This window comes from Podarcis bocagei, assembly GCF_964188305.1.
Source record: "Podarcis bocagei genome assembly, chromosome: 17".
NCBI lineage: Eukaryota > Metazoa > Chordata > Lepidosauria > Squamata > Lacertidae > Podarcis > Podarcis bocagei.
This window is the reverse complement of record NC_138143.1, coordinates 43,640,093-43,667,917: the sequence shown is the minus strand read 5'-3', so window position 1 is coordinate 43,667,917 and position 27,825 is coordinate 43,640,093. Positions and strand designations below refer to the sequence as shown.

Genomic DNA, 27,825 nt, shown 5'->3' with positions numbered 1-27,825 from the left:
AAGTCCTGGGAATCATAGCTCTGAGCAGCGGGTTGGACTAGATGACCCTTGAGGCCCTTCCATCTCTCCCGTTCTAGGATGCTCCCTGTCTCCCTCACTCTTCCTCTCCTTTTAATGGCGCTTTCTACCTCCCCCCCCCCAGCTGGGCCTCCATTTCCTATCTGGGGCGCCTATGGGAACTCAAGCGCCAGCGCCTGCAACTTCACCTGCGACAGCTGGGATTGCTCTGACGAGAGCCAGTGCACTAAGCTTTGGCGCCGCCAAAGGAATCGGGGAGACGTGCCTCGATTCCCCTCTTAGAGAGTGATTTAACCCATCTTAGCATCCCTCAAAGCACCCTGGGAACTGTAGTTTCCTATGGAAGGAGACTATTCTGCACAGCCTTTCCAAGGAAACTGGGAGTTATAGCTCTGAGAGGGTCTCCTTGGGAAACTGAACAAGCTACAGTTCCCACAATGTCCCCCAAAGCACCCTGGAAATGATTGCTGGCTCTGGGCATTGAGGGCTGCGATTCTCTTGTCAGAACTACAGTTCCCAAGCCCATTTCTCTTCCTAGGGAACTCTGGGAACTGTAGCTCATGGGGGGAACAGGGGTCTCCTAAGGGCACTTAGTGCCCAGAATGCTGGGAACTGTAGCTTGCTCAGGGCGCCTGATTCCTTCTCCTTCCAGGCTACCGGAATGGGCTGGCACTGCCAGGTGCCGCCTTGGCCTGCGACTTTGAAGGCACCCCCTGCGGCTGGGAGGACATCAGCACGTCTGGGTACCGGTGGTGCCCAGGGTGGGGCGGAGGCTGGGCGCGCAGCGCTGACCCCCCCTTCGACCACACGCTGGGCACCGACCAGGATAAATGTGCTTCATTTGGAGGGAGGGGAAGCATTGCTTAGCGGTTAGAGCACCCCTTTGAACTGGCGCCCCCCCCACCTCCCCTCAGGCTGGTACATGAGCACCTCAGAGCAGCGAGCCAAGCTGCCTGCCGCCCCCACCCGACTCCACTCCCCAACCCTGAGCGACGCGGCCTCAACCTGTGAGCTCCGCGCCTGGTACAGCACGGCCGAGACAGGCGGTCGGAAATCCAACAGGCGCAGAGCCACCCGCTCGGCCTTTTCCCCAGTGTGGTGGGGGAAATGCCACCTGGCCCGGTTCTCATAATTCCATATCAATATCACATAATACGTTTCTAAACTGCAGGACGTATCGTATCACATAATCATTATTTATTGATTTCCAGACTACTAAACCACCTGGTAGGGTCGGCGTAAAGAAGTACCATCCTGGCCATTATTATAATGACATTTACTGATGCCCTGCTTCCCGTCCCCCATTGGGGACTGATAAAAACGAGAGCGGCTGAGACCAGATGGCAATCCGCAATCCTCGCCGGGGTCAGACTCGATGACCCTCGGGTCCCTCACCCCTCCGCCCTTCCCCTGCAGGACTCAACAGGAGCTTCACATTGGAGCTGAGCAAACGGCGGCCACGTTGTCCGTTGTCCCGCAGTGGCAAAGCTCCGCCTCGTCCTCTGGTGCCTGGCGCCCCCTGCTGGCCTACACCGGAAGAGTCCACGGCGCTTTCCAGGTGGGTCTCGGGCTCCTCGCTCTGATTTTTGTGGTTCATGCTGTGCCCATGGCCATGATATTTGATCTGATAGTGACTTCAGGCTGATCCAGTGCAAAAATCATGAGGATCCGTGTTTTTTAACCATGTTTTTGCGCCATTGCGGCACCATGAAACAGTGGATGCGTGATTTTTTTTGGTTCTGCCTACAGACTAAAATGTGGTGTAGAGTATCATCGTGTTTTTATTTTGTTTCAATATAAAACTCATATGAATTCATGAGGATCCATGCTTCGGATCAATGTTTTTGTAGTGCTGCAGCGCGGCAAAGTGTTGGATTCACGTTTTTTTATAGTCCAGTCTGTAGGCGTGCCTTCCAGGTGTAATTTGACACTGGATTTGTTGGAGTTATTTTTTTAAAAGCGGAGGATCCATGAGGATCCGTGCAGATCCGCCTTTAACCCAGACCCCGCACTTTCGCCTACCGCGTTGCAAAATGCAGTTCCTGGGTTATGTTGCGAATGCAGCAGCAGCAGCCAATCGCAAAGCGGGTTTCCTTCCGACGAGCCAATAGGCGCGAGCCCCTCTGTTGCTTTCCTTCCGGGAGCCGCTTTGCAAACAAGCTGGGTCCCGGGGCTCGTGCAGAGAAGGGGAGGCGGAGACTTGTGTGCCGCTCGAGGTTTTGGTGCAGCGGGCCGTGATGTCTCGCTTCTTCCAAAGTGTCTCCGCTAAGCGCACCGAGAGCCAAGGGGGACCAGGCGTGGAAGAGCAACACTTGAGGCAATGGGGGCTGGCAGGTGAGTGGGATCGTTGGCTTGGCTGCTCTGCACCAAGTTTCCCCTAAGTCAGAGCTTTTCAACCTTTTTGATTCCACGGCTCCCTAAAGCAACTCCTGTGCGGCTCAGGAGCCCAGTTATGTCACCACCACCCTCAATTTGGGTATGCAGAAGATATTAAAATCAAATTTAAATAACCGCAGAAAGAGGAGGAAGGAAGTTTTGAAATGTCAAAATGTTTGTAAAATTAACGAAATATATAAAATCAGTGAAATGTCTAAACTTGAAAAGTATAAATAAAAAAATTGAAAAAAAGTTATGTCAGCCTTTGCCTGCAGAGCTGACAGCCTCTCACCCTTTTTCAAACACCCTTCCTTGGGGAGTGCTCTCTTAGCCTCCTCTCCTCTCCTTGGGTGTCCTCTGGGCAGCCGCTGCTGCTGCCCCTGGTCTCTGAGCTGACCCACCACCCCACCCCAAAGAGAGGTACCTCCCAGACCGAGGCCCTGTTCACCAGCAGGGCTTTTAGCCAGGGCTGCTTCAATAAACAGATGCAAGTCTTTGGGAGAGAGAGACAGGAGAAGGCATCAGAGGAGGGAGGGAAGGAAGCAAAGCGGGACAGAGGCCAGTGTTGCCCGCAGCCTCTAACCATCATTCAAGGCACCATGGCACACTGGTTGAAAACCACTACCCTAAGTGAGCAAATTTTGTGGCTCCTAGGGGTGCGGCAAGAAAACTGCTAGCACGTTTGCAAAACTAAGCAGGGCCCAATATGCTTTCAAGATGGGGGGGGGGGGGATGTGTTGAGAAGCCTGCATCACAGGGAGTTAGGATGGATGACCAGGGGGGGGGGGGTCCCTTCAAACTCTACAATTCTATGATTCTGCGGGATGCTGCACTTAAGTGGTTCAAATGTTTCCCAGCTCTGGCCAGATTGCATATGTCTGGAGGGGGGAGTATTGTTTTGTCTTTTTATAGTGCAGAGCACCTCACAATCTTTGGAGCCCACTCCTAGGGGCTGAGGTCCCTTTAGCTCCCCAAATAAAATATTTACCCCTCCCCAACTTGATGGGCAGTGCCATTCAAATGGTATGTGTGTGCCATGTCTTGTGATCGATTATGCGGGGCGGGGCTTGCCTTACTTGCCCCTCCCCAACATTTTATTCAGAGTTGTATAAAGCACATTTAAGCTTGAGGCATAATAGATATGCCAAGATAATTTATTTCTTCAAGATGCACAATCCATCCATTCTCCCAGTACCCAGATCTCTGGGTTAACCTTACCAGTATTATGGCATGTTCTCTCTTTTTAGGCATTCATCTACGCCCCTATCAGATGGAAGGAGTAAACTGGCTGACACACTGCTATGAAACCTGGCATGGCTGCATCCTGGGTGATGAAATGGGTCTTGGGAAGACTTGCCAGGTCTTTCATTCTCTCCTTCCCGTTTAATCATTGTAGGAAAAGAGCGGTTATAAGCACTGCATTTCTGTGAATGACACCATGTATCCCCCCCCCCCATGTATTCCAGGCTATTTCTCTGCTTGTTGTCTTAAGTGGGAAGCTTAATAAAAGGCCGTTTTTGATCCTTTGCCCTCTGTCTGTGTTAAACAACTGGAAGCAGGAACTAGAAAGGTAAACTTTGTAAATGTTCATAATCTTCTCAACGGTGGCACACTGTCAGTGGACTAGGCTAGCCCCCTAAATGTTCCTGGTAAATTAGAATATTAAAGCCTGGAGCCTCCTTCTCAAAACCTGGGAAGCTTTTGCCCATCTTAGGGAGGGATGCACAGTTGCTGACCTGCATGATGTTGGCCTCCACATCACCCTTGCAAGCTGGCGCCTCTGGCCTAACAGGTCCCCTATGGAAAAATTCACCGCATGCCCCTGCTTCTCAAAGCAATGAGGCCTACCAACATTAAACTTCATTGAAAAGTCCTGTAAGTCCCATGGTGAGTGCCTGCAGAAAGTCCATACATCAACCATGTAGCAAATAAACGGTTGTATTTCTCATTTTTTTCATCATCAAATTGAAATAGTAATTTTTTAAAAGGGCAACTTGCCCATGACAGCTCTATGCACTGGGAAGCAGTAGAATAAAATGTTGTTTGTTTATTTAACCCGCTCCTGCCTTTCCACCATCTCCCTTGATCCTGATATGTGCAGCTGCCCTCAAATGTGAACACTGGGCACCTTTACCATTCACAGTAGCCCACAAGATATATAACAGATGCCATGTTCAAGCCTTCTGTTAGAATCATAGAATCATAGAGTTGGAAGAGACCACAAGGGCCATCGAGTCCAACCCCCTGCCAAGCAGGAAACACCATCAGAGCACTCCTGACATATGGTTGTCAATTAGGACAAAGACCACATTGTGCATAGAGAAGACCCCATCTGAGACTGAAGGCTGTCGGGCTAGATAAATCAGCTTCATATGTTAATAAATTCTGATTAGAGCACTGTATTCTCTGTATTTCCTCAATATTATTATTATTATAACAGATTTTCTCCAAGTCTTTCCTTCGTGACGTATTCAGGAAACAAGGAAGAAAGAACTGAACTACAGCAGGACTTCAAATCAAATCATGATTTCCACATTCTGCTGACCACGTACGAGGTACTTAGCATCGTCTAGGGGTACAGAACATACAAAGCACCTGTTTTTCTGTTAATATTTTGGAGGTCTGCATCAGGCCACCACCTCTACGTCGTCCCTCTCCCACCTCTCCCACTTCTCTATGGTATTGCATTTGTCTTTGTTTGGGGTAGCTCCTCACTTAGATTAAATATCGATCTGCCGGAGCACTGAACTTTGTCCCCAGTGGATACTACACTCTTGTCTTCAATCAAAATCATAATGTGAGGAGAACTGGGAAGCCAGCCAGTGCCTCTATATAGCTCCATCCTTATTTTAGACATTTGTGATATATCAGTATATCGCAATGTTAAGCTGTTGATGTATCACAAAGTTGAGAATCAGATATCTTCCAGCCCTAGACAGCATCATATAGATGCTGCGGTTTGGGAAGCGGGCATGAGATGCAAAAATGGAACAGCACACTTCTGTCTGGAAGCTCTAGCAAGGGGTGACGGAGAGCAGGATCCACTCTTTAATTCACTTGTTTCTTCTCCAGCTACAATATCTTTCTGAGCCTCCATTATTACAGTTCTGCAGCAGTTAAGTGACTGACACCTTTCTTATGCTTGATTGCAGGTGTGCCTCAGAGACGCAGCATTTCTGAAACGGTGAGAACATTTCTACCGAGGGCAAAATAACTTCCCCATTACATATGGGGTTCAGAGATTGGTCACATTTCTCCTTGCAGCTAATATTTTGAGTACAAAGAGAAACAGATGTTCTGGAAACAGTAAGATGAATTTGTTTGTTTTTCTTTTTAAAATTTCAGCAGATGTAGCACATCAGAAAATAAATGGCACTTTTAGGTTTCAAAATATTCTAATGTTTAAAAATTTAATAATTAAGTACATATGCCCTTGTAAATGGCAGGTGTCGGCTAATGGTTGTTTTTCACAAGATAGCACAATAGCACTTTTGTGAGGATAATCTCAATGTTTCCCTTCAGCCAGAGGAAATTAATTTTGAGTCGCTACTGCCCTTTCTGGTTTAACCTTCTGCTCTGTGTAGGCTTTTAAAACTGTTCAAAGTGCTCTTGAAAGAGTTCATATCTTAATCAGACTAAGTGCTGACAGCTTTCTGTGCCTGCAAGCACTGGCATATGGATTTTAAAAAATCAGTTCATGCAATAATGGAGTTCTTTTTTGTGTAAGTTTGTGTGCGGAAATCTGGGCGGAAGAAGAAAGGAACCATAGTATGTAATATAACCCAGTGGCTCGTGAGTAAGGAAACAGGACAAATGTCTTGCGTCTGGTTGCCGCTGGTGGTTGTGGTTCCTCTAACTTTTCTTCCCCGTGTTCAGTTTCAGCTGGGCTTGCCTTGTTGTGGACGAAGCTCACAGACTGAAGAATCAGGATTCACTACTTCATAAAGTACTCTCTGAGGTAAAGAAAACTACAGTCCTGGTCTTTGTAAAGAAGGAAAGCACATATGTCTTGTCACAGCCTTCTGACTTGAGCTCAGATAGATAAAGGATCTTCTACAGTGAGTTTTTGTTTTGTTAGGTGGATTGGCTTTTCCTCGGGCTCATGCAGACTCCCTGTTGCGCTCTGCTTTCCAGGCACATATCTGGGATTATAACTCAGTGTCTGAGCATTTTCCTCTTCTTTTGCCACTTTCTTCAGGTAAGCCCACATTTTACCGCTGAATCAGAGCAAACAACAATTGGGTTTTCCTTGGATTGCCATTACTTGAGCGGTAAAATGTGGGTTTTCTGGGGGAGAGCACTAGGTCAAAACCACACCAACACCCCACTTAGACATGGAGCTTTAAATCCCGGACCGGAGCCTGGATAACATGGCACCACAGGAAGCCTGGATAAACTCCTTGCCTTTAACCAAATAATGATACATTCTAAAAGCAGAGAAAAGGTAAGGATTAGAAAATGTGCTTGAAAATGTTGACAGCATTAAGATAAATTCAACAGTGTAAATAAGTTTTGATGGATGTAATACAGTAATGGAATACTGAATAGTTTATGTAGTTTAGTTTATTTTATGTAAAATATGCAGGGATTTTTGTTACACAGAATGAACCATGGAAAGAGAAGTCATTGGAATTTTAAGGTTGTTTAAATGAATACTCTAAATTGTAAAACAGAAAATTTAATAAAAATTACATGTGTCAGTGCTGCTTCCAGGTCCCAGCTCACAGAGGACCACGCTAGCCGGTAGTATTGTACAAAAGTCTTTATTGAGTTACAGTTTCCATTTTAACCCACAGCGTGCAGCTCTACGTCTTAGAAGCTAGACCGGCGAAGCTCCGTCTGAGTCTCCGCCTCCTGTACACCAACTTAATACTCTAGCCTTCCTCCACCTCTTCCGTCTTTCCTTTCTCCTCTGGGTCCCTCTACCCCCCGTGGTCTCTTCCTTCCTGGACTCTTCTGACGCCGACCCCCCGGACTCTTCTCTCTCTTTGCGGCGGGCTTTAGGACCTGGCTCCCTATCCGGACTGCTTACTGTGCCGCCTTCCTGTGCATTTGAACTTGGCGCGCGCGCGCAGCCTTCGACCTTCCTCTTGACCGTTTCCTCGCTCCCCGATGGAGGTGTGGCCAATCCTAACTCCTGCCTTCCCGCTTGCGGCGAGCCGCCAGCTCCCGATACCTGGGACCCCTCCCCCCTACTGTGCTCTGGTGGGGAAGCTGGTCCCGATTTCCAACTGCTGCTCTCTGAGTCTCCTCTGGTCCCTTCTTCCTGGGATGTCCCCTTAGGTGCCCCCCTTGCTCTGACCACTGGCGCCCCTTTCTGTGAATCTTCCGATTCACTGGAAAGACTCGGAGATCTCGGGCCGCTGTCATCGCTCATATTTCCTTCGGATTCCTCCCCCTCGCTCTCTGTTTCCTCCCTTTCCTGTGCCTCTGCTCCTGAACCCCTGACAACATGGATAGAGAAAATTTGCAAATGTAGCGAAGTAAAGCATGTCAAGACTAAAACTGCACACCGTCCTTGCCTTATTCCTAAAACTAACTAGTAAAAAGGCCTCAAATTTCTTCCAGAGGCATTCATAAGCGGACGAGTCTTGGTCTTTTAAAAATATTTTTTATTTGATTTTACAAATATAAAATTATAACAGTACCACTATACACATCAACAGTTAAAAGATTATCCAAATCTCTGGACTTCCCACCTTCCCCTCCATGGGTCCTATTGCCAAAACTTTTCTACTGCATCTTTTTCAGTAGTCCGTATATAATATAACTTCCATTAGATAATACCATTAGATAATACATAGTACTTGCTACATTACAAGCGTTATTGCAATCCTGCTAGTGTTTTCATCTGCTTACAGTGGTCTCCAAGATCTTCCCATTCTTTGTTAAAGTTTGGTCTTCTTGGTTCCTGAGCTTTCTGGTCAGTTTTGCCATTTTGGCATATTCCAACAATTTAATTTGCCATTCTTCTCTGGTAGGGACTTTTATCTTCTTTCCATCTCTGAGCTAATGACACCTGTGCGGCTGTCGTCGCTAGCAAATTCTCTGTTCAACCTGAGCAAGAAATTTGAGATGTAAAGCAGTCGCAGGGGGAACCAAATCATGACGCTGCCTTACCTCCCTACCTTATCCCAGTCGTTCCTGAACTGTACATATTCTGGATCTCTTTCAGTTTACAACGGACTTCAACCTCCTGCTGACGGGCACTCCCATTCAGAACAGCCTCCAAGAGTTATATGCCCTGCTTGCGTTCATTGAACCAGCTACATTCCCCAAGGAGCTGGTGGAAGAATTTGTTCACTATTATCATGGAATTGAAAAGGAAAGCAAAGTAGGCAAGTACAAATGTGATAACTGGATGTCGGCTATTACCTGCAGAATGTTGGCAACTGAGATGAAGGTTTTCTTTAAATGGGATTATGTAGAGTCTGCATTTAGGCAAAAAGTCCTTTGGCTTTACAGCCAAGATTTCCATGGTATGCTATGGAGGACGAGAAAGCTTCTTCTCTTTGTTTTTTAAGAAATAAAAAATAAAAAATGTACTGAGTTGAGTGTATATGTGTGGGAAGGCGAGTTGAGTCACATGGTAAAATTATGAGCATCAGGCAATAGATGCCTGTGGTACTCAAATATGTCACATAGCATTCAGCTTTATGGACTTAGAAACCCGCCCCCTTCAGGCCTTCCTGCCCCCCACTTCATATTTAAAATCTAGGGCTATATCTGTGTTTCTCTCCCGTGTAGCCAAAGAACTGCACAGTCTCTTGCAGCCCTTCTTGCTCAGAAGAGTGAAGGCTGATGCGGCAGCCGAACTCCCCAAGAAAGAGGAGGTGGTTCTCTACCACGGGATGTCAGCCTTGCAGAGAAAGTTTTACAAGGCTGTTTTGATGAAAGACCTAGGTAATTGGGCAAGGGGAAGACTTTGGAATCGGAATGAAGTGAGCGTGGTGGTTTTACGGGCGCCTGGGAGGCAGAGACTTTGGGGGTCCATCTACACTTCCGCTTGTCGTGTGCCTAAAGAGCTTGGGTCCGAGTGCTTTTCCTGTGATTTCCAGGGACGGATCTGAGAGCGGCTTCCCCTTTGTCTGCTTCTTTCTCTGGGAAAACCTGCTGAATCGTAGCAGTCCGCAGAGAACCCAACTGACATTTGCTCCAGTTCAGCAGTAAAACCAAGTTGCAGGGAACCAGGCAGAGGGCCTTCTCAGTACTGGCACCCGCCCTGTGGAACGCCCTCCCACCATATGTCAAAGAAAACAACAACTACCAGACTTTTAAAAGACATCTGAAGGCAGCCCTGTTTAGGGAAGCTTTTAATGTTTGATGCATTACAGTATTTTAATATTTTGTTGGAAGCCTCCCAGAGTGGCTGGGGAAGCCCAGCCAGATAGGCGGGGTATAAATAATAAATTATTATTATATAAAGAGCAGATTTTTCCTGGGGAAAGTGGCAGGACAGGCAAAAGTATAGAAGAGCCCTCTGTTGCCATTTCATTACTGTGTTTACTATTTTTGTTAAACGTTACAAACAGCGAACATAACCACGCAATGTTTTTTCAGTTACAAGTTACCGTACTTTTCCGTGTATTAGACGAGGGTTTTTTTACTCCAAAATAAAGTAAAAAATGGGGGGGTAGTGCAGAGGAGGGGACGGGCGATTGGTTGCCTCCGCAAGCAGGATCTAGCAATTGGGTGAGTGAATGGTGTCTGCTGCAAGGGCTGCTTCAGATTGGCTGCTGCTTTGTCAGTCGGGTGGGTTATTTGTGGGTGCGTAAAAGGCTGCTTTGGATTGGTGGCTGCTTTGTCAAATGGGCGGGTTATTAGTGGATGCTTTGGATTGGCTGCCGCTTTGGCAGTTTGGCTTGCATTGCTTGCGATGGTTAGTGTTTGCCAGTTGGGTGAGTGATCTTTGATTCGGCATTCCCCACCGCCACCCCAAAAATTGCTCATTTTCTTAAATTTGAGCCCCCCAAAATAGAGGCGTCTTATATATGGGGGCATCTTATAGACAGAAAAGTACGGTACTCCACTCTCAGCAAGCACCTAAGTGATTTAAATATTGAATTTGTGGAACGGCAGTAATCAAACTTCTGGCTTGAATGGAAAATAAACTCGCTAGTTAATCACTGCTTTGACTGACTGAATACAACATTTTTATTTATTTTAAAAAACCCACACACACTTTGTTCTATATTTTAGATGCATTTGAAAATGAATCGGGGAAGAAAGCAAAGCTCCAGAATGTGTTAGTTCAACTCCGGAAATGTGTAGCTCATCCGTATCTGTTCAATGGTAAGAAGGCCGCCCAGGACCATCGTTCCTGGTGCTGCTGTCGAAGCAGTTGGTTTGCTGTCTGTTCTGCACAACTGAGAAGGTTTGCCCATTGGTGCAGATCCAGCGTGCAACTTAAGGGCTGCTTCTCACCCTAGGACTTTCGTCTGTAATATATACAACTTGCAACTTGTAAGTTTCCTGCACGTCCTTGTTATGGAGTGATGGAGGCATAAGAGGGAGTGGAGTTGCTGTGATTTACAGAACTCCCATCTTCCTTGCTAGATTGCCTAGCCAAGAAACTATCTCTATCATGTGTGTTACCTGGGGATTCTGCTGCTGGCTTTAATATAGTGTATTTCAGTGATTTTTTTTTATGTACTATAGTTTTCTTTGCTAGCTGTTTGTAGCGAAAAGCTATTTTTTGCAAGCTGCACATCAACAGATGCAAACTCTATTTATGCAGCTTAGTGATGGGGCAAGTGCAGTTTTTACCTCTCCTTACTGGCTTGTAGGGAACTGAGATGCTTCTGTGTGCTGAGATTACGCTATTCTAACGGTCCTGTTGCAAAGGGCTGATCAGGAAAAGACTTCCATTTCCCTCTAAAAGTATATTTAAGAGTGTTTGGGAACAGCAGGACAATTATTTGCTCTGCCTTGAAGTACATATTCAGATGCAATCCTTTTGTGGTTAGTAGTCTATAGTCTGCAGTGTTAACAGAGAAGTTTCTTGCTAAAATGTATTTCCATTTCAGGTGTTGAACCAGAACCTTTTATCATTGGGGATCATCTCATTGAAGCCAGTGGGAAGCTGAGCTTGTTGGATAAACTTCTGTCTTTCTTATATGTAGGGTATGTGTTTCACTACTGAACTTTATTACTTTCCATAAATCAGCAAAGGACCACCTTTACCTGCACAATTCACAGGTGTTGACAGCCTGCCTATAAAGTTATTCAGTTGGTAGGCATGAGAGACAGGGGCCATTTGGTGGTGGCCTCCAGAATTGTGGAATTCCTTTGCCTAGGAGGTGTGTACAGCCTCCGTGTTGCAAATCTTCAAGCAGGTTTTTAAAACCTGCTTTGAAAAAAATTACAGTGTTTGGATTTTGTGTGGCTTGAGTGTGGCCTTCTGGTGTCACCTCTGCAATTGCAAATTGAGCAGTGAGGTTGGACTCTTCCTGCATTTCCACAATGGCAACCTAGTCCCTCTATTTGTTAACCTATTCTCAAATCAGAGCACATTAGGTTGCAGTCTAAATCTTCCTTGGTTGAGGCAAGCTTTGTTACACTGCACAGAAAGCTGAGCTGAGGTCAGAGCCTTCCCTTCCTTTCTCATTCCAGTGGTCATCGTGTTTTGCTGTTTTCCCAAATGACACAGATGCTGGATATCCTGCAAGACTATATGGATTACAGAGGTAAATGCCTCTGTTTCTTGATGTGTCTGATCCTGATTCTGGGTATGGAGAAGGGCTACAAAGAAAAGGTTAAAATGTATAACGCAGATGGGGCCTAAGATGTGTCTGTGTAACTTGAAAAACTAGTACAGGAAGGGGAGAGTAAAAGGGGACAGCAAAGAGAGGACTGTGGAGAAAGAAAATTGAGATGTGGATAGGGGACAGTGCAGGATAAAGATTCTAAAGGGCCACAAGCACAGAAGTTTTTTGAATGGCTGTGATTAATCCATTTAATTCTTCTTTTAACCGAAAAGGTTACAGCTACGAGCGCCTGGATGGATCTGTTCGAGGTGAAGAGAGGCACCTTGCCATTAAGAATTTTGGCCAGCAGCCCATTTTTGTCTTCCTCCTGAGCACGAGGGCAGGTAAGGCAAACATTACAAAGAGGCAGGATCCCTTTGCCGCCTTCCCAGATGGCGAATAGAGATGCACACAAAACGCATTGAACTGAGTGCAACTTGGCTTATCCAAATAAGCCAAGGAGGTCAAGCAGAATTTTTTTATGTAAATTCAAGTCCAGTTGTACTGGTTCTGTGCTAGACTTTAGCATTACGCCTGTTGTCAGAGCCAGTCTTCAATGCACCTGTTGTTTCCTTCCTACGCAAACACTTAATTTGATTCCCTCCGCCCCCTTTTTCTTTTTTCTTTTCCTTCTCCTGCAATGAGGCTCCATTTTAATATTTTAATGTTCCATTATTTTAATGTTGTATTTTATTTTTGTTTTTAAGTTGTAATCACTCATCTTGTTTTTATTATTGCTTGTAAGCCGCTCTGAGCCCGGCCTTGGCTGGGGAGGGCGGGGTATAAATAAAAAATTATTATTATTATTATTATTATTAATTTCATTTTTTAAAAAAATCGTAGTCTCTAGCTCTTAAAGCACATATTGCAGCTCAACAAAGACTAGCAAGGTGAAATACAGTAAAATTCAAATTTACCCTGGTTCTCTCAGTATGGTATAGTGGACCAGAGAAATTCAGATTCAAGTCCCAGCTCAACTGTGAAGCTCACTGGATGACTCTGGGTGTTTTCTCTGGTTAATCTACCTCACAGGTTTTGAGAAGTTGAACAAAAACTGAGGTGTAAGCTACACATGAGAGGAACACATCCATGACTCCAAAGATGGGTCAGCTACATTTATATGCAATAAGGATGAGAGGGTCCATTGGGTCAGATGGCTTTTGAAATGGTATTTTAATGTAATTCTATGTAACAATATGCTTATTTTAAAAAATTGTTTACCTTCCCTTTGGGGTTAAGTGGTTTATTCATCTAAATCAGTGTTTCCCAAACTTGGGTCACCATCTGTTGTTGGACTACAACTCCCATCACCCATGACCACTGGTCCTGCTAGCTAGGGATGGTGGGAGTTGTAGTCCAAAACCAGCTGGAGACCCAAGTTTGGGAAACACTGATCTAATTAAATGAAATGCAGATATACTTAATATCAGTGCTTTTTTCCTTTAAAAAAAATGTGTAGGGGTACTCTCATTTTCCTTCTCATATTGAAATACTGCCCCTCAATGAGGCCAAACTTAGATTCACAAAATGTTAAATGGTATGTGTACCCCCAGAAAAAAGCACTGCTCAATATACTGTTTTATCAAAATACTGTTCCATGCAGTCAGTCAAATTAACTAACAGTTTCTCTCTCTGGTCACCATTTGCTTTGGGGCTGTAAAGAGGGAAAACGTGTATTTCATTTGCAATGCTATTTCTGTTATGAAAACTCCAATGTCACCCTCCTTTATTTCCCAAGGTGGGGTTGGCATGAATCTTACGGCAGCAGACACAGTTGTTTTTGTTGACAGTGACTTTAACCCACAAAATGACCTACAAGCAGCAGCAAGAGCCCACAGAATCGGCCAGAACAAGTGAGGACAAATCTTTTCTGTGCTTTGCTTCTTCTCTCCCTAAGGATATGTTCCACCCATCCTGCTGCGTTGCATTGATGCAGCTCTTCCCAGTAAAACTGCATCCAAGTCCCTGACCATACCCCCCCCCCCAAATACCTACAAAGACTCCTCCAGATCTGTGACTCTACGGGTTGCTACTCCAGCACAAAAGGCATCAGCCCACATACACACCCTGCCTCCTGGAAAGTTTTGTGAATGATTTGTGAACGATTGCTGTTCCTGAAATTTCTTGTTGTGCTTTTTTGGTCTCCTTAATTATCGCATAGGTTGTGATCTAATGTGAACCATCATCTTTAAATGCTTTCCCCACCCCCCACACCTGTGTTCTGCAAGGCCTGTAAAAATTATTCGTTTGATTGGGAGAGACACTGTGGAAGAAATAATCTACCGGCGAGCAGCATCAAAGCTCCAGCTAACCAGCACCATTGTCGAAGGGGGCCAGTTTGCGCTTGGGACGCAGAAATCACAGGTGGAAGCAGATATCCAGGTAAAAGAGGGGCCTAATGTGTCTCTGAATAGCAGTCTAAACTGCTGAGCAAAGCCAGCCCTACTTTTATTAAAAAGTTGTGGAATGCAACAAAGAGATTTAGCACTGCTTGTGTTGGATCGGGGAATCCAGGACAATTTCAGGCTGGAGAGGAAAGCTGTGGTTTTGTGCTGTTGTTTTTTAAATTTATGGAAAGGCTCAAATCATGTTGTATCATTAGCAGCTTACTGAAATCATAAACTTTCCTTTGTGAGGCTAATCCAGGTTGGAATTCAGTTTTTCTGTGAAATTCTGAAGTTCAGCCCAAACGCCTAGAAAACTAGAATCTATAGGAAGTAAATTCCCAGGAAATTCTCCCCTCTCTTATCCTCACTTTATTTTCACTTCCAGACCAACAAAGCCTTATGACACAATAAAGCACAGTTGTTTTATTAAAAATGCCTTCCTTTGCTGTTGTAGGATTTCATCTTTGAACTCAAAGCAAAACAGCAAGGCAAAGGTGATGCAATCCTCAGCTTTATGTCTGAATCTGCTGCTTCTTTCATGATGATTGCTTTATCGCTATGAAAAAGGCTTCTATTGTGTTGGCTCTCAAAGCAGTTCATACACAAGTATAATGGGAATTTGATCAATAGGGTCTTCTTCACGCATGTACAAGCTCCTATATCTTCCTAATATACCGATAGGAGCAGCACTCTGGAAGCGTTAGAGAGGGTGATAGTGAAGCCTTTTAGCCTCCATTTTTCTTTTCGTTTTTTGAAAGCTGAGCGAAGTCCTGAAATTTGGCTTGGACAAACTGTTGTCGTTGGGTGGAAGCACCATCTGTGATGTGGACCTGGGAAGTATCCTTGGGGAGACAAGAGAAGGATTATGGCTGATGGAAACTGTCCTGTCGACCGCAGAGGGAAATGTAGAAAATGAAGAGCAAAATGCAGAAAGTATGTTGATGGCTCCAACACAAATATATTGGGGGTTTTTTAGAGCTGTAGGGGTCAGAATTGGCTGATATTTGTTTCTAAACCCTAGCCCTACTCGTTCACCCTTCTCATTTTTTCCAAACAGCCAACCATTGGCCTCTGCTTAAGAAAGATAGTTCTGCCTGCTCCTCACTGCTTTCACTGTAAACTTTCCTTTCCAAAACTTCAGACTCAATAATAATAATAATAATAATAATAATAATAATAATAATAATAATTTATTATTTATACCCCACCCATCTGGCTGGGCGGCTTCCAAAAGAATATTAAAATACATCCCCTTAGAACCTTGTTTCCATTCAGAAGTTGGTTTGGAAGCAGAACTGTAGTAAATTAAGTGTGGGTTGTTCTGCCTTGGCTTTGATGAGAGGGTTAGAGACAATTAATAGAGGATAGAGCTGCCAAGATGTAGCTGAATGGGGCTTTCAAATCGAAAGGCAGTAGACTTCTGGCGCAGATGGGGCGTACAAGTGCAAGAGAGGGCTGTTACCTCCATGCCTTTCTTCTGAGTTTCCTTGGAGACATCTGTCTGGCCATTCTTGGAAATGGGATGCTAGATTAGAATGACATTTGCTTTGATCCAAGAAAGCTGGCCTTCCGTCAGTATTCATCCTTTGAAGTTTGCTTCACTGAAGTTGTGTTGCATCCAATAGCCAAGGTGTTTTTACAGGGGACAGATCTGATGGGAGCAGCCATATTTGCTGATAACGGATCAGCCCATTCACATATAAAATAGGGTTTGTGAGTCTACTTTTTGCGGCAAAAGCTGTGCATGGGTGTGGAAGTGATACAATGCAGCTCTGTAGCTTGGAGCTCCTTTATATCCCCGCAGTGTCTCTTCTAGTATTTGAGCCAGGTTGGGAGAAGGGTGTCTGAAGCTATAGGGGGAAAGGCAAGTTTAGCTTTACTCACCTTTAGTGGTGGTGCTGGGATATGGCCTATGCCTATGACATCCCAATGCAAACTAGGCAGATACGAGAATAAGCAAACATAGTTAACTGAAAAATAAGGTTTAGAGGAGATGCTGGGTATCAGAGTCCTAGTCTTCATTTGCTTAATTAGAATTCCTTTTTTAAATTTGGATTTATTAATTGGTCAAATAGAATATATCCTATTTTTTATCGGACCTTTGTGTGATAGGGAAGTTGATGAAACATCAGCTAAAATACCCCTACTGCAGGAAACAATCACCGTAGACTTAACTCATTGACCCTTTTGTCCAGAATTTCACAGTGGTTTTCTTTCTGAGTGGAACTATTGAACAGAATGGCAGTTACTTTATAATTTGATTTTGTATTTTGTCCAAAACCATTCACTTAAGTTTCTCTAATGCAATTTTTTATAAATCGATCATTTATGTTGGTGTTAATCCACACTTTCTTTTAAGGGCATGGGTGGGAATTCTATAGCCAGGTAGTCTGATAGTAGGCACAGTGGTACCTCGGGATGCGAACGGGATCTGTTCCGGAGGCCCGTTCGCATCCCGAATGGAACATAAGACGCAACGGCTTGTCTGTGCATGTGCGGGTCACATTTTGCCGCTTCCACGCATGCGCATGAGGTCATTTTGAGCGTCTGCGCGAGCGGCAAAACCCGGAAGTAATGCGCTCCGTTACTTCTGGGTTGCCATGGAGCGCAAGTCAAACGCACTCAACCTGAAACACATTTAACTCGAGGTATGACTATATTGTTGGAACTGTCAGAGCTCACTAAACAAAGGAGGCAACTTTTTAAAAAGAGCATTGCGATGCTCAACCTTATCTTAAAACAAAAAAATCTGCTGTAATGTTGGTGGCTCATTTTGAGATGCTTGCTGTTTTAAGGCCACATGTACCTATATGAAGGCAAAGACTACTCAAAGGAACCTAGCCACGAAGACCAGAAGGCCTTCGATCTTCTGCTGGGTCTTCAGAAATGTCTTCTTGAAGATGGAGGTCAGGAAGGAAGAGCTCTCCGAAATAAAGCAAATGTAAGGACACTGCGAACACTTTGGGTGGGTGGCAATCCAGCTTCAGGCATGCTTGGAGGAGAAGGTAAAGGACCCCTGGACAGTTAAGTCCAGTCAAAGGCAACTATGGGGTTGAAGCGCTCATCTCGCTTTCAGGCTGAGGGAGCCAGCACTTGTCCACAGACAGCTTTTCAGGTCATGTGGGCAGCATGACCAAGCCGCTTCTGGCATAATGGAACACCACGACGGAAACCAGAGCGCATGGAAACGCCGTTCACTTTCACGCCACAGTAGTACCTATTTATCTACTTGCACTGGCATGCTTTCAAACTGCTAGGTTGGCAGGAGCTGGGACAGAGCAACAGGAATTTACTCTGTTGCAGGGATTCGAACTGCCAACCTTCCAGTTGGCAAGCCCAAGAGGCTCAGTGCCACCGATTATCTGAATTCATATTTCAGTCTGGCTTCAGGGCCAATCGGGGCACTGAAACGGGCTTGGTCACGCTGGTTGAGAGTCCCTGGAAAACTGAATAAAGGGTGCCTTCCTGTGGTGGATGCAGGAGGACATGAAAGTAGCCTGAGATAGAAAAAACTGTTGCAGCCCATGAATATCTTTTCCTTTTCCAGGTTCTTGTCACGGGCATTCAGCCGGGACCCAGCAAGAAGCGGCGTAAATTGAGCCCAGAAGAACTGGCGGCTCGGCAGAGGAAGCGGCAGGAGGCAGCAGCAGAGAGGGCTAGGCTCAGGGAAGAGAAGAAGCAGAAGAAGGCGGAAGCTGAGCACCAGAAGAAGTAAGGTTGTCTCTGTTGCCAGTGATCTCACAGCAGCACCAGCAGTCAAGATGCTTCACAGTTCTACTTGCTACTGCAGTTTTATTTTTTATTCAATTCCATGTACAAATTGCTTCCTATAAATAATCTCAAAGCAATTTAACAATTTAGGCGCGGGGGCGGGGGGGGGGCAGATCTCATAGAAAAAGCAAATTCAAAGCCAGTGCAGATACAGACTGTGTGTAATGAGGAAGATTTATTTCAGCTGTAAAACGTCATTGATATTTATATTATTTTTGTAGGTGTATCCATAGGCTATGACGTCTTAGGTTGTGAAAAATACAGAAAAAGCATCTGAATGAGTTTCAACTCTAAAACGGGCTGTTGATCCATTGACTGCTGTGGAGCTGCACAATTTTTCTTTCTTTAACACCATCTGCTATTTTCCGTTTTGTGAAGCCAGAAAATAGTATTTCTTTCTAACTTCTTTGCTGTTACTCAGAATGTGGCTTAACTTTGAGACAAGCTGCTTTGAGGGGCCAGACAAAAGCATATGTGTGTTGAAAAATTTCATTTGGTCTAGGTTGTTTTCTTTTCAGCACTGTAACTTGATGGAAATAAGAATGACATTCCGAATATTTACTGAAGGCATTTGGCTGTGATATTTCCTGACAAATGTCAAAAACGCCCTGGCACTTCTGTTCATATTTTAAGACTTACTGCTAAAAGTTAGCAAGTTCCCAGTTCAATGTTATTTTCAACTTGCGGTACCTGTTGACGCATGAAAATGTTTAGCCGTTGTGTCACTTTGGGCTGCCTTCTCAAATAGCCTGACTCCGAGAAGACTGCCAGAGCATGACCCAGGCCTCCTCATAAGAACATAGTGGCCCATCGAGTCCAGCATCCTGCGCTATATATATATATAAACATATCATTTCCAACAATCATTTAACATAACTTTTTTTCTTATACTATATTTTAGACTTCCGTCAACAACTTCTGAAGATTTTCCATTCTCTATCACTTGTCCTGCATTTCTTAATTTCTCTATTACTTTTAATTGCCCTTAACTAATAATTCTCATCATAGTCTTTCTTGCAATGTTTCGAATAGTCCTCTTTATAAAACTTCCTGCAATCCTACTAACGTAATCTGTTTATTACAGTTGCTTTTCAAATAGTTCAAATATTTACTCCAGTCTTCTAAGAATCTCTGGTCCCGCAGGTTTCGAATCCTTCCTGTTAATTTATCTAATTCTTCATGGTCCATTAATTTCATTTGCCATTCTTTTTTCGCCGGTAATTCTTCTTGCTTCCATTTTTGTGCCAATAATATTCTTGCTGCCGCCATTGCATATAAAAACAACTTACAATCCTGTCTATTAATATCATCCCCTACAATGCCAAGTAAAAATGCTTCTGGTTTTTTTTAATAAATGTATATTTCAACATCTTTTTCATCTCATTATATATCATTTCCCAGAAGTTTTTCACTTTTTTCCATTCCCATCACATATGATAAAAAGTTCCTTCCTTTTCTTTACATTTCCAACATTTATTACTTGTTTCCAGCATCCTATTCTCACAGTGGCCAACCAGATGTATATGGGAAACCAGCGAGCAGAAGACGAGCAGAAGAGCTCGCTCCCCTCCCATGGTACCTTGGTTTAGGAACTTAATCCATTCCGGAAGTCCATTCTTAAACCAAGGCGTGCTTTCCCATAGCAGCGGGGGACTCAATTTACAAATGGAACACACTCAACAGGAAGTGAAACATGTTCTGCTTCCAAGGAAAGTTCACAAACCAAAACACCTACTTCTGGGTTTGCAGCATTCTTAATCCAAGTTGTTCATAAACTACCGTATTTTTCGCCTTATAGGACGCACTGGCCCATAGGACGCACCTCGTTTGGGGGGGGGAAATGAATAAAAACAAATTACCCCCCCCAGCCGCCGGGCTGGGGCGGGGGAAGCCCGAGCATCCCCTGACCCCAGCCCCCAGAACAGGCTGCCGCCCGCAAGCCTTGCGAGCCCGGCGGGAACTCCCGCTCACAAGGCTTGCGGACACCTGCACAAAGCACGGGGCGTCCTCCGGAGGCCACCCCGTGGTCCGGGCTGCAGGACGCACTGACGCCTCTCGCTCTCCAGGCATCAGCGAAAGCCTGCATTCGCCCCATAGGACGCACACACATTTCCCCTTCATTTTTGGAGGGGGAAAAGTGCGTCCTATACTGCGAAAAATACGGTAAGCTGTTCTTAAACCAAGGTACCACTGTATTTGGAAGCATTGCTGCCTACAACTGAGGAAGCAGAGCATAGACATCATGGCTAGAAGCCATTGCTAACCCTCTCCTCCATATATTATCCCTGGGCTGTGCCTTGATCAGAAGGCTGGAACTCAGTTGACCATTTATGCTGTATAATTATTGTCATTATTATTATTGAGTTTACAGTTATATAGGTAGTGTATTGCTAATACAAAACATGGGAAACCTCTCCTAACAACCTGATGCATGCTTCTTCTTCTTCTTTTTAAATTCAGGATGGCCTGGTGGGAAGCAAATCACTACAGGTCTTACAGCCTGGAGTCAGAAGAGAGCAGCGAAGAGGAGATAGAAAGAGATTTAGAAAGTGGGATGGGTGCGGATTTGGAGTACGCAGACCCTGACCTGAGCTCCATCAAGTATGTTATAGGTGATGTTACCCACCCCTCTGCAGGAGAAGAGGATGCCATCATTGTGCATTGTGTAGGTAGGTGGAGCAGACTTTGCTAGAAGAGACCTCGTTTTTTATTCACCAGCCATAGCGTCCTCTTAGGTCACATTCACACCACACATTTGAAGCACTATGATACTGCTTTAAACAGTCATGGCTTGGAGCTGTAGGGTATTAAGGGTGCTGAGAGTTCTTAAAAAGGTAAAGGTAAAAGACTCCTGACAGTTAAGTCCAGTCGCGAAAGACTCTAGGGTTGCGGTGCTCATCTTGCTTTATTGGCCGAGGGAGCCAGCATTGTCCGCAGACAGTTTTTCTGGGTCATGTGGCCAGCATGACTAAGCCACTTCTGGTGAAGCCAGAGCAGCACATGGAAACGCCATTTGCCTTCCCACCAGAGCGGTACCTATTTATCTACTTGCACTTTGATGTGCTTTTGAACTGCAAGGTTGGCAGGAGCTGGGACAGAGCAACGGGAGCTCACCCCATTGGAGGGATTCGAACTGCCCACCTTCTGATAGACAAGCCCCAGGTTCAGTGGTTTAGACCACAGCACCACCTGCGCCCCTGCTGAGAGTTGTTAGGAGACCCCTATTCCACTCCCAGAGCTACAGTTCCCAGAGTCCCCTGTGAGGAGGGATTGACTGCTACACCACCCTGGGAAATGTAGGTCTCTGAGAGGCACTAAGGACCTCCTAATAACTCCCTGCACTTCCTATGATTCTTTGAGAGAAGTCATGGCTATGATAACACAGTGCTTAAATGTATGATGTGAATATGGCCCTAGTGTCCTGGTCTGGTATTGAGTCTCTGCAGATTCTAGGATGCATGAAAGGCACAGGAGATAGAAATTCAGTCTGATGTGGAATTTCTGGAGTGCTCTTTCCTTTAGCAAGAACACAGCAGGCTGATGGTAGAAGGAAGGCGTGCTCTTTCTCTCTGCCACGGTCCTCTTGGTTTTGTCATGCAGTGGGGAGCTTTGTCCCCTGCTCATTTAATAGAGAAATGCAGTGAATTGGTAAAGAAGGGATGAAGCGCTCCATACCTCTGCCAGCAACCTGCTTGGTTTCTGCAACACAGAAATGCAGACGTCTCTTCCTCTCTTCTGGCAGGCCATTCACTTGCCAGGGTGAAATTCCTTGTCACTTACAGCAACAAGCCAAGCAGTTTAAAGCAAGGCTGGTATATAGAGAGGTCATTACACTCAATTGGCTGCACAAAGCATGAAAATAATATACTTGCTCGTATAATCGAATGTCAAATGATGAGTAAAAGTCAAATAGTTAAGGAGAGAACTGGTGTCCGTAAGTTTTCTTGTGAATACTGTCTGTTCCAGAATGCCAAGAGCTTCACTCAGTCTTTGAAGACATTAGTTTGGCATTAAGTCTTCCAGCATGAAATAGGAGAGGAGCGCTTAATTCATTCACAGTCATGTACCATCAAACTTCTCTGCACCTCTCTGCCACCTCTTTTAAAAACTCTTCTGACCGTTGCTAACAACAATTTAGCCTTGGCCAACAAATTTCTAATCAGTTGACTATTTGCACTCTGTACACAACTCTGTAAATCATTTAAGAGAAATACTTGTAGGATATGAAGCCCTCTGATTCCCAGCCTGGGATTTGTACATCTTGTTCTGCCACTATAAAGTACCTTTTCTTAAAACAAGGTGGCCTGTAAGTGAGTATGTTTCATTTAGCATCATATAGCACCCCAAGGCTGCCCTGGATTTTCCCCTCCAAAATTCATTTTCGCTGTATTAGTGACCTCCAGAAATGTTCAGGTGGCACAGTCTAAATCAAGGATGCGGAGCATAGGGTCTTCCAGGTGTGCTGGATCACAGTTCCCATCGTCTCTGACCATTAGCCACCCTTCTTTTGGCTGATGGGAGGTGGATCCAACAACATCTGGAGGGATATTGGTTCTTTATCCATGGTCTAAATGCATAGCACACGTCTTTAAGCAACTGCTGGTCACTTATGGCCTGAGTGGCTGAAGTCAGAGTTGCTAAAAATCTGTTAGTCGGTAGCAAGTACATTACAGGAGGTATTTTATTGATGTTGATCATTACTTGTCTGGGGGAGTGGCACCATTCTTCCATCAGGGTTTGGGTCACTCTTCCACATTAAAGCACCCAATGAAGAGGTTTATAATGCAGCTACAGAGCCATAACTCCTTACCATCACTAAGCCATACAGGATTAATGCATTTACATTTGCCAAGGCAATCTCTAAAAGCAGATTAATATCAGAAGGTCTTGAATTGCCTTGAAGGCCAGATTTGTAGCTTGGAAGTGCTCTCAGACTTTGTCATGTTAGTTGTTCCATTCTAAGAATGGATCTCCTACGAACCATTGGAAGCTGATCTATATGAACTTCAGTCTCATGGACCTTTTCCCTCCTTTTAAAATAGTATCATCTAACTCTCTGCTTCAGATGACTCAGGCCGTTGGGGAAGAGGAGGCTTGTTCACAGCTCTGGGCAATCGCTCTGACCACCCAAGGAAAATATATGAGCTGGCAGGAAAGATGAAAGGTAAGCAAGAGATAGGTAAAGGCTACTGTAGTTTTAGGGGATTCCTCCTTTTTAAACTGTTATTTTTAATCAAATGATCTCATTTATAGTGTAAGCATTTAAGACGCCTCATTTGGACAGTCTGTATTCTTATTTTCTCTGCCTTAGATTAAACTGTTTGGAATGAACAGGAAATTGTTCCTTTTACTTTCTTGTTCATTATTGTCTGTGAGGAAAGAGCTACCATCCCTTCTAGGGCAGAGTAAAGCTGTGAGAGAAGCCTGTGCTAAGATTAATTGGATGACAGTTGCTTCATGTGTTCACTTCCAGTCTCTTACCTGCCAGGTGTAAGTAAACTTCCGAGTGAATGCACTTTGGTGCGTAAATTTATCCGTTAAGCTACATAGATTCCGGGACCTTCTTAGTGGCTGCTTCCAGACTTTGGTATTCCCTCCCCAGAGTAGTTAGACTGGTTCCCTCCTTGTTGTCCTTCTGCCGGCAGGTGAATACCTTCTTGTTCCAACAGGAATTTGGGAGCTGACTACTCCCAAAATAGTCAGTTTAGTGATGGGGCTGGTGCCTTGCTGTTTTTGCTATGATTGTATGTTTTTCATAGATCATATATTCTATTAATGTTTAATGTCTATTAATGTTTGTTTTTTAATGATTGTGGGTTTTTCCTGTGTTTTAGCTGTTCTTATTTTATCTGTAAGCTGCCTTAAGTCCCTATCAAGGAAAAGGCAGGGAATGAATGAATAGATAAATAAATAAATAAATATCCCTGAATCAGCTAAGAGTATAAACTGGATTCTTCACTCAGATTTTAGCCATAAGCTCACCATGTGGCCTTAAACAAATCTTTCTCTTTTTCTCATACTTGGCTCCCCAAATTTGGAATAATAATACTGACCTACTTTACAAGATTAAAGAATACTGAGATAATGTGGGTGAAATGCTACATAAAACCTGGATGAGATACCGGTTAATCCCATTATTCATATCCCCACATCCCTGCAGTGTGACATCTCAGCACACCTGTAAACAGTTGGTAACCTATAATCCAATGAATGCTGGCATTGAAAGCATTGCCAGCTGACTGATGGAACATACAACTGTTGCAGTCATAATTTAGAAATTTCCTTCTCTATTGCTTGCTCCTGGCAACTTGATGGAAACAATCTGGATTAATCTACACAGGAGACAGGAAAGCCCAGTTAAGGAGCTAGAAAATATCATACTCTGCTAATTAATTAATTAATTTAAATTAATTCTGTTTTGTCTACTATGTTCACCATCTATGAAAAATCAGCATTATGCTAAGTACATGAAAGAGAGAGCAATACAGCCAATCTGACTTTCAGAAATTCATCCTGAGTGCATTTTCCCCTCAGTGTTCCACAGAATTCAGTGTTTTTTCCCGTTGTTCTTAATTATTTTTGTAGACTTGACATTGGGAGGAACTCTTTTATTCCCCATCGATGATAAGGAATCCAGAAACAAAGGACATGACTTGGTAACTATACAAACAGATGGTTTGCATTTCTTTCGTTTTAGTGATTCCAAATCTTGTTCCTAGCATAAAAGCTAGAGTATCGGAATTGTTCCATACTTATTCCAGAAGTATAAGTGTATTTGCAAAAAAAAAAGGGGGGGGGGAGAGTGGGAGTGTTTCTTGCCTATAAGCCATGCACTTAATTTTCGGTTTATCTGATCACAGCATATATGATTTCTTCCTAGCTGGCCCTTATTGTAGCACAGCACCGAGACCGTTCGAACAACTTGTCTGGAATTAATCTCCCTGCTTTGGAAACGGGATTAAAGAAAATTTATCTTGCGGCCAAGGATAGAGATGGTAAGTGTGCCTGTGACAGCAAGTGTGCCAGTTGTTGAGAAGGTTAGTGCCTGAAGTCCCGTTTAAACAAGTTGAAAGGGATGGCTGGGACATTCTGATCCTCTAGAATTCCTGCCATTATGGGGTTATTCTCTTGGAGAACTCCATGTCAACAAAAACCCCAGCTGTGGTGAATAATGTCAACTGTTTGGAATCGAAAGCTTCCCATGTTTTCTGCAGTGCACCTGCAGCTTGGGGCAGTCTTAGTTCCCTCGCTGCTGATAAAAGCTTGGAATTCTCACTATCACCACCAGAAGCCAAAACAACTAAACGTTTCTGATAATTTAACCTCTCACTAAAGAGGTTACGGTGTCCCCAACACTCCTAGTTTATTCCCTTTGCATATCTTTCCCCCATGTGCCTATGTGTTCTCAGTGCTGCCTTTAATGGGGTTACTTACATAATTATGTTTAAATATTTATTTGGATGGTGTCGTTTTAGTTGCATTAAAAAAAAAATTATTCGGTAAGCTGCCTTGGGTCCTGTGCTGAGAGATAGGCGGAGTATAAATAAAACGAACTGTGCCAAAGACTCTGCTGTTCTTCACACAGGATCAAAGGGGGTTAAATAACTCTTTGCCTCTGGAACAGGTGGCTATTGTTTAGGGCCAGGTTGCACCCCTGGCTTCCGGTTACCTACCCTTAACCTTTTTGGTCCCGTGACAAGAATTTCCTTTGCAATATTATCTACCTAGTTACATATCCTTTGTTTTCATGTGAACTACAACTCAGACAGCATTTTTCGTTTCTTTCTCTCAGCAAGTGTCCACCTGCCCCGCATTGGATACTCAACCAAAGGTTTTAATTGGTATGGGACAGAGCGTCTTATCCGGAAGTACTTGGCAACAAAAGGCATCCCCACATTTGTGTATCCTTCTGAAGTGCACATCTTGCAGTTCTCAGTCTGCCATATCTGTAAAAGCCAGAATGTAGAGGTTGGAAATTAATTGCATCTGTTTTACACAGCACATTGGGACCTTCCAAATGTTAAAGCACCAGACTGGCACTGCATGATGAGTAACAGGCCTTACCACTCTCCCAACAATTTTGGAGGTCATGCTTTGGTTTTTAGTGAGGCCACGAGGTAGTGGTGGAACAGAAAATCTTCTCTCTCCCCAACCTCCTTTCACAGGTTTCTTAATACAAAAGGCAGATAAGTGGCAGTTTGTCCTGCAATTCTGGAAGACTACAGCATTACATTTTTATGTCTTTGAGGGAAATGTTATTGCAGCTCAATCCTACACATATTTACTCAGATATGAGTACAGTACTATCATTTTGAGTGGTGTTTATTCCCAAGTACAGTGGTGCCTTGGTTCTCAAACACTTTGGTACTCAAACAACTTGGAACCCAAACACTGCAAACTCAGAAGGAAGTGTTCTGGTTTGCAAACTTTTTTTTGGAAGCTAAACGTGCGCCGTTTTGAGTGTTACACTTCCAATTTGAGTGCCGAACTTCTGATTTGAGTCCCACATTTCCATTTTGAGTGTTACACTGAGGTCTGACTGTTTTTGCTATTTATTTCGCATTTTTATATTTGCAGCTCTTTTTTGTTTTTGTGCCTGTGTGGAACCCAGTTCAGCTACTGATTGATTGATTGATTGATTGTGTGACTGCAGTACATTGTTTGGATCAATGGTCTCGTTAGATAGTAAAATTCATGTTAAATTGAGTTTTAGGGGTTATTTTTAAAACTCTGGAATTGATTAATCCATTTTGCATTGCTTTCTATGGGAAAGCACACCTTGGTTTTGGAACGCTTTGGTTTTGGAACGGATTTCTGGAACGGATTAAGTTTGAGAACCAAGGTACCACTGTAAGTGTACACAGATCGCATTAAAATCTGCAATCATATGTAAGCAGCTCCAGTACGAGCTCCGTGCATAAGTACGTAAATATTTTACTTCCTGACTAAAGGTAATAATAGTTGTAGGTATTTGCTGAGAACTCCTTAACTATTCGCTTCAGATACTACTTTCCTAGAAACAAGGCATCATCTTCACAAGCATCCACATCAGCAGCATCACTGCAACCATAAAGGTGTTAAAAAATCAATTAGAAATAACCACTCACAGTTCACAGCGCTGCTTCCTGCTCTTTCTGCAGCCAGTCAAGATTCATGTTGACTTTCTTTATAATTGTTTATTTAAGCAGGCACACAAGAAGCATGTTTAGAAATCTGTCTCTCTATATCAGTGATGCGCAGCAGAAATTTAGACAGAGTTCCATCATGCATCCAAGTTTTTAGAACAGAAGCTGTACTTTTGCACTTCACCACAAACAAGCCTCCTAAAACTGGCTTGAGTATTTGGGCTTGGATAAGACTTGTTGACGCTGAGTACAGTTGGAGCCACACAGCGGACAAGAGCAGCACTATAGCAGTGTGACTTGGGCTTCCATCTCCCAGTGAAGTACTTTTTAAAAAAACTTTATTTTTTCAAAACATTTGAGAACAGCTGTGTTTTTAAAATAAACCACTTTTGTAAAATATGA

The 27,825-nt window shown here is 44.0% G+C and overlaps 1 protein-coding gene and 1 long non-coding RNA gene across 3 annotated transcripts; one reads left to right on the top strand and one right to left on the bottom strand.

Annotated features, from left to right (window-relative positions):
• Positions 1 to 133: 133 nt before the first annotated feature.
• LOC308577039 lies at positions 134 to 1,056 on the bottom strand. The gene is made up of 2 exons (XR_014003375.1): positions 676 to 1,056; positions 134 to 249 (listed from the first exon to the last, which is right to left on the bottom strand). It is a non-coding gene; the product is annotated as an uncharacterized lncRNA (long non-coding RNA).
• Positions 1,057 to 1,144: 88 nt separating this feature from the next.
• On the top strand, positions 1,145 to 27,825 carry CHD1L (chromodomain helicase DNA binding protein 1 like). 2 transcript variants are annotated; one of them, XM_081176310.1, is made up of 23 exons: positions 1,145 to 1,576; positions 3,642 to 3,754; positions 3,861 to 3,964; positions 4,835 to 4,949; positions 5,547 to 5,578; positions 6,271 to 6,352; positions 8,570 to 8,732; positions 9,142 to 9,297; positions 10,594 to 10,686; positions 11,421 to 11,517; positions 12,007 to 12,080; positions 12,374 to 12,484; positions 13,879 to 13,993; positions 14,369 to 14,522; positions 15,286 to 15,460; positions 17,323 to 17,468; positions 18,075 to 18,238; positions 20,759 to 20,967; positions 23,364 to 23,462; positions 24,884 to 24,954; positions 25,179 to 25,293; positions 26,091 to 26,199; positions 27,301 to 27,825. In XM_081176310.1, exons 2-23 carry the CDS (start codon positions 3,665 to 3,667, stop codon positions 27,368 to 27,370), a joined length of 2,544 nt encoding a protein of 847 aa, XP_081032436.1. In that variant the 5' UTR covers positions 1,145 to 1,576; positions 3,642 to 3,664; the 3' UTR covers positions 27,371 to 27,825. The 2 variants fall into 2 exon arrangements, with proteins under 2 accessions (XP_081032436.1, XP_081032435.1); XM_081176309.1 differs by lacking the exon at positions 1,145 to 1,576 and adding an exon at positions 2,249 to 2,352.

Excerpts from the sequence above, each read along its gene's own strand:
- CHD1L (XM_081176309.1), top strand. The coding sequence starts at position 2,256 with ATGTCTCGCTTCTTCCAAAGTGTCTCCGCTAAGCGCACCGAGAGCCAA. Across the intron at positions 4,950-5,546 it reads TTCTGCTGACCACGTACGAG|GTGTGCCTCAGAGACGCAGC; the intron begins GTACTTAGCATC and ends GCTTGATTGCAG. Across the intron at positions 10,687-11,420 it reads TCATCCGTATCTGTTCAATG|GTGTTGAACCAGAACCTTTT; the intron begins GTAAGAAGGCCG and ends TTTCCATTTCAG.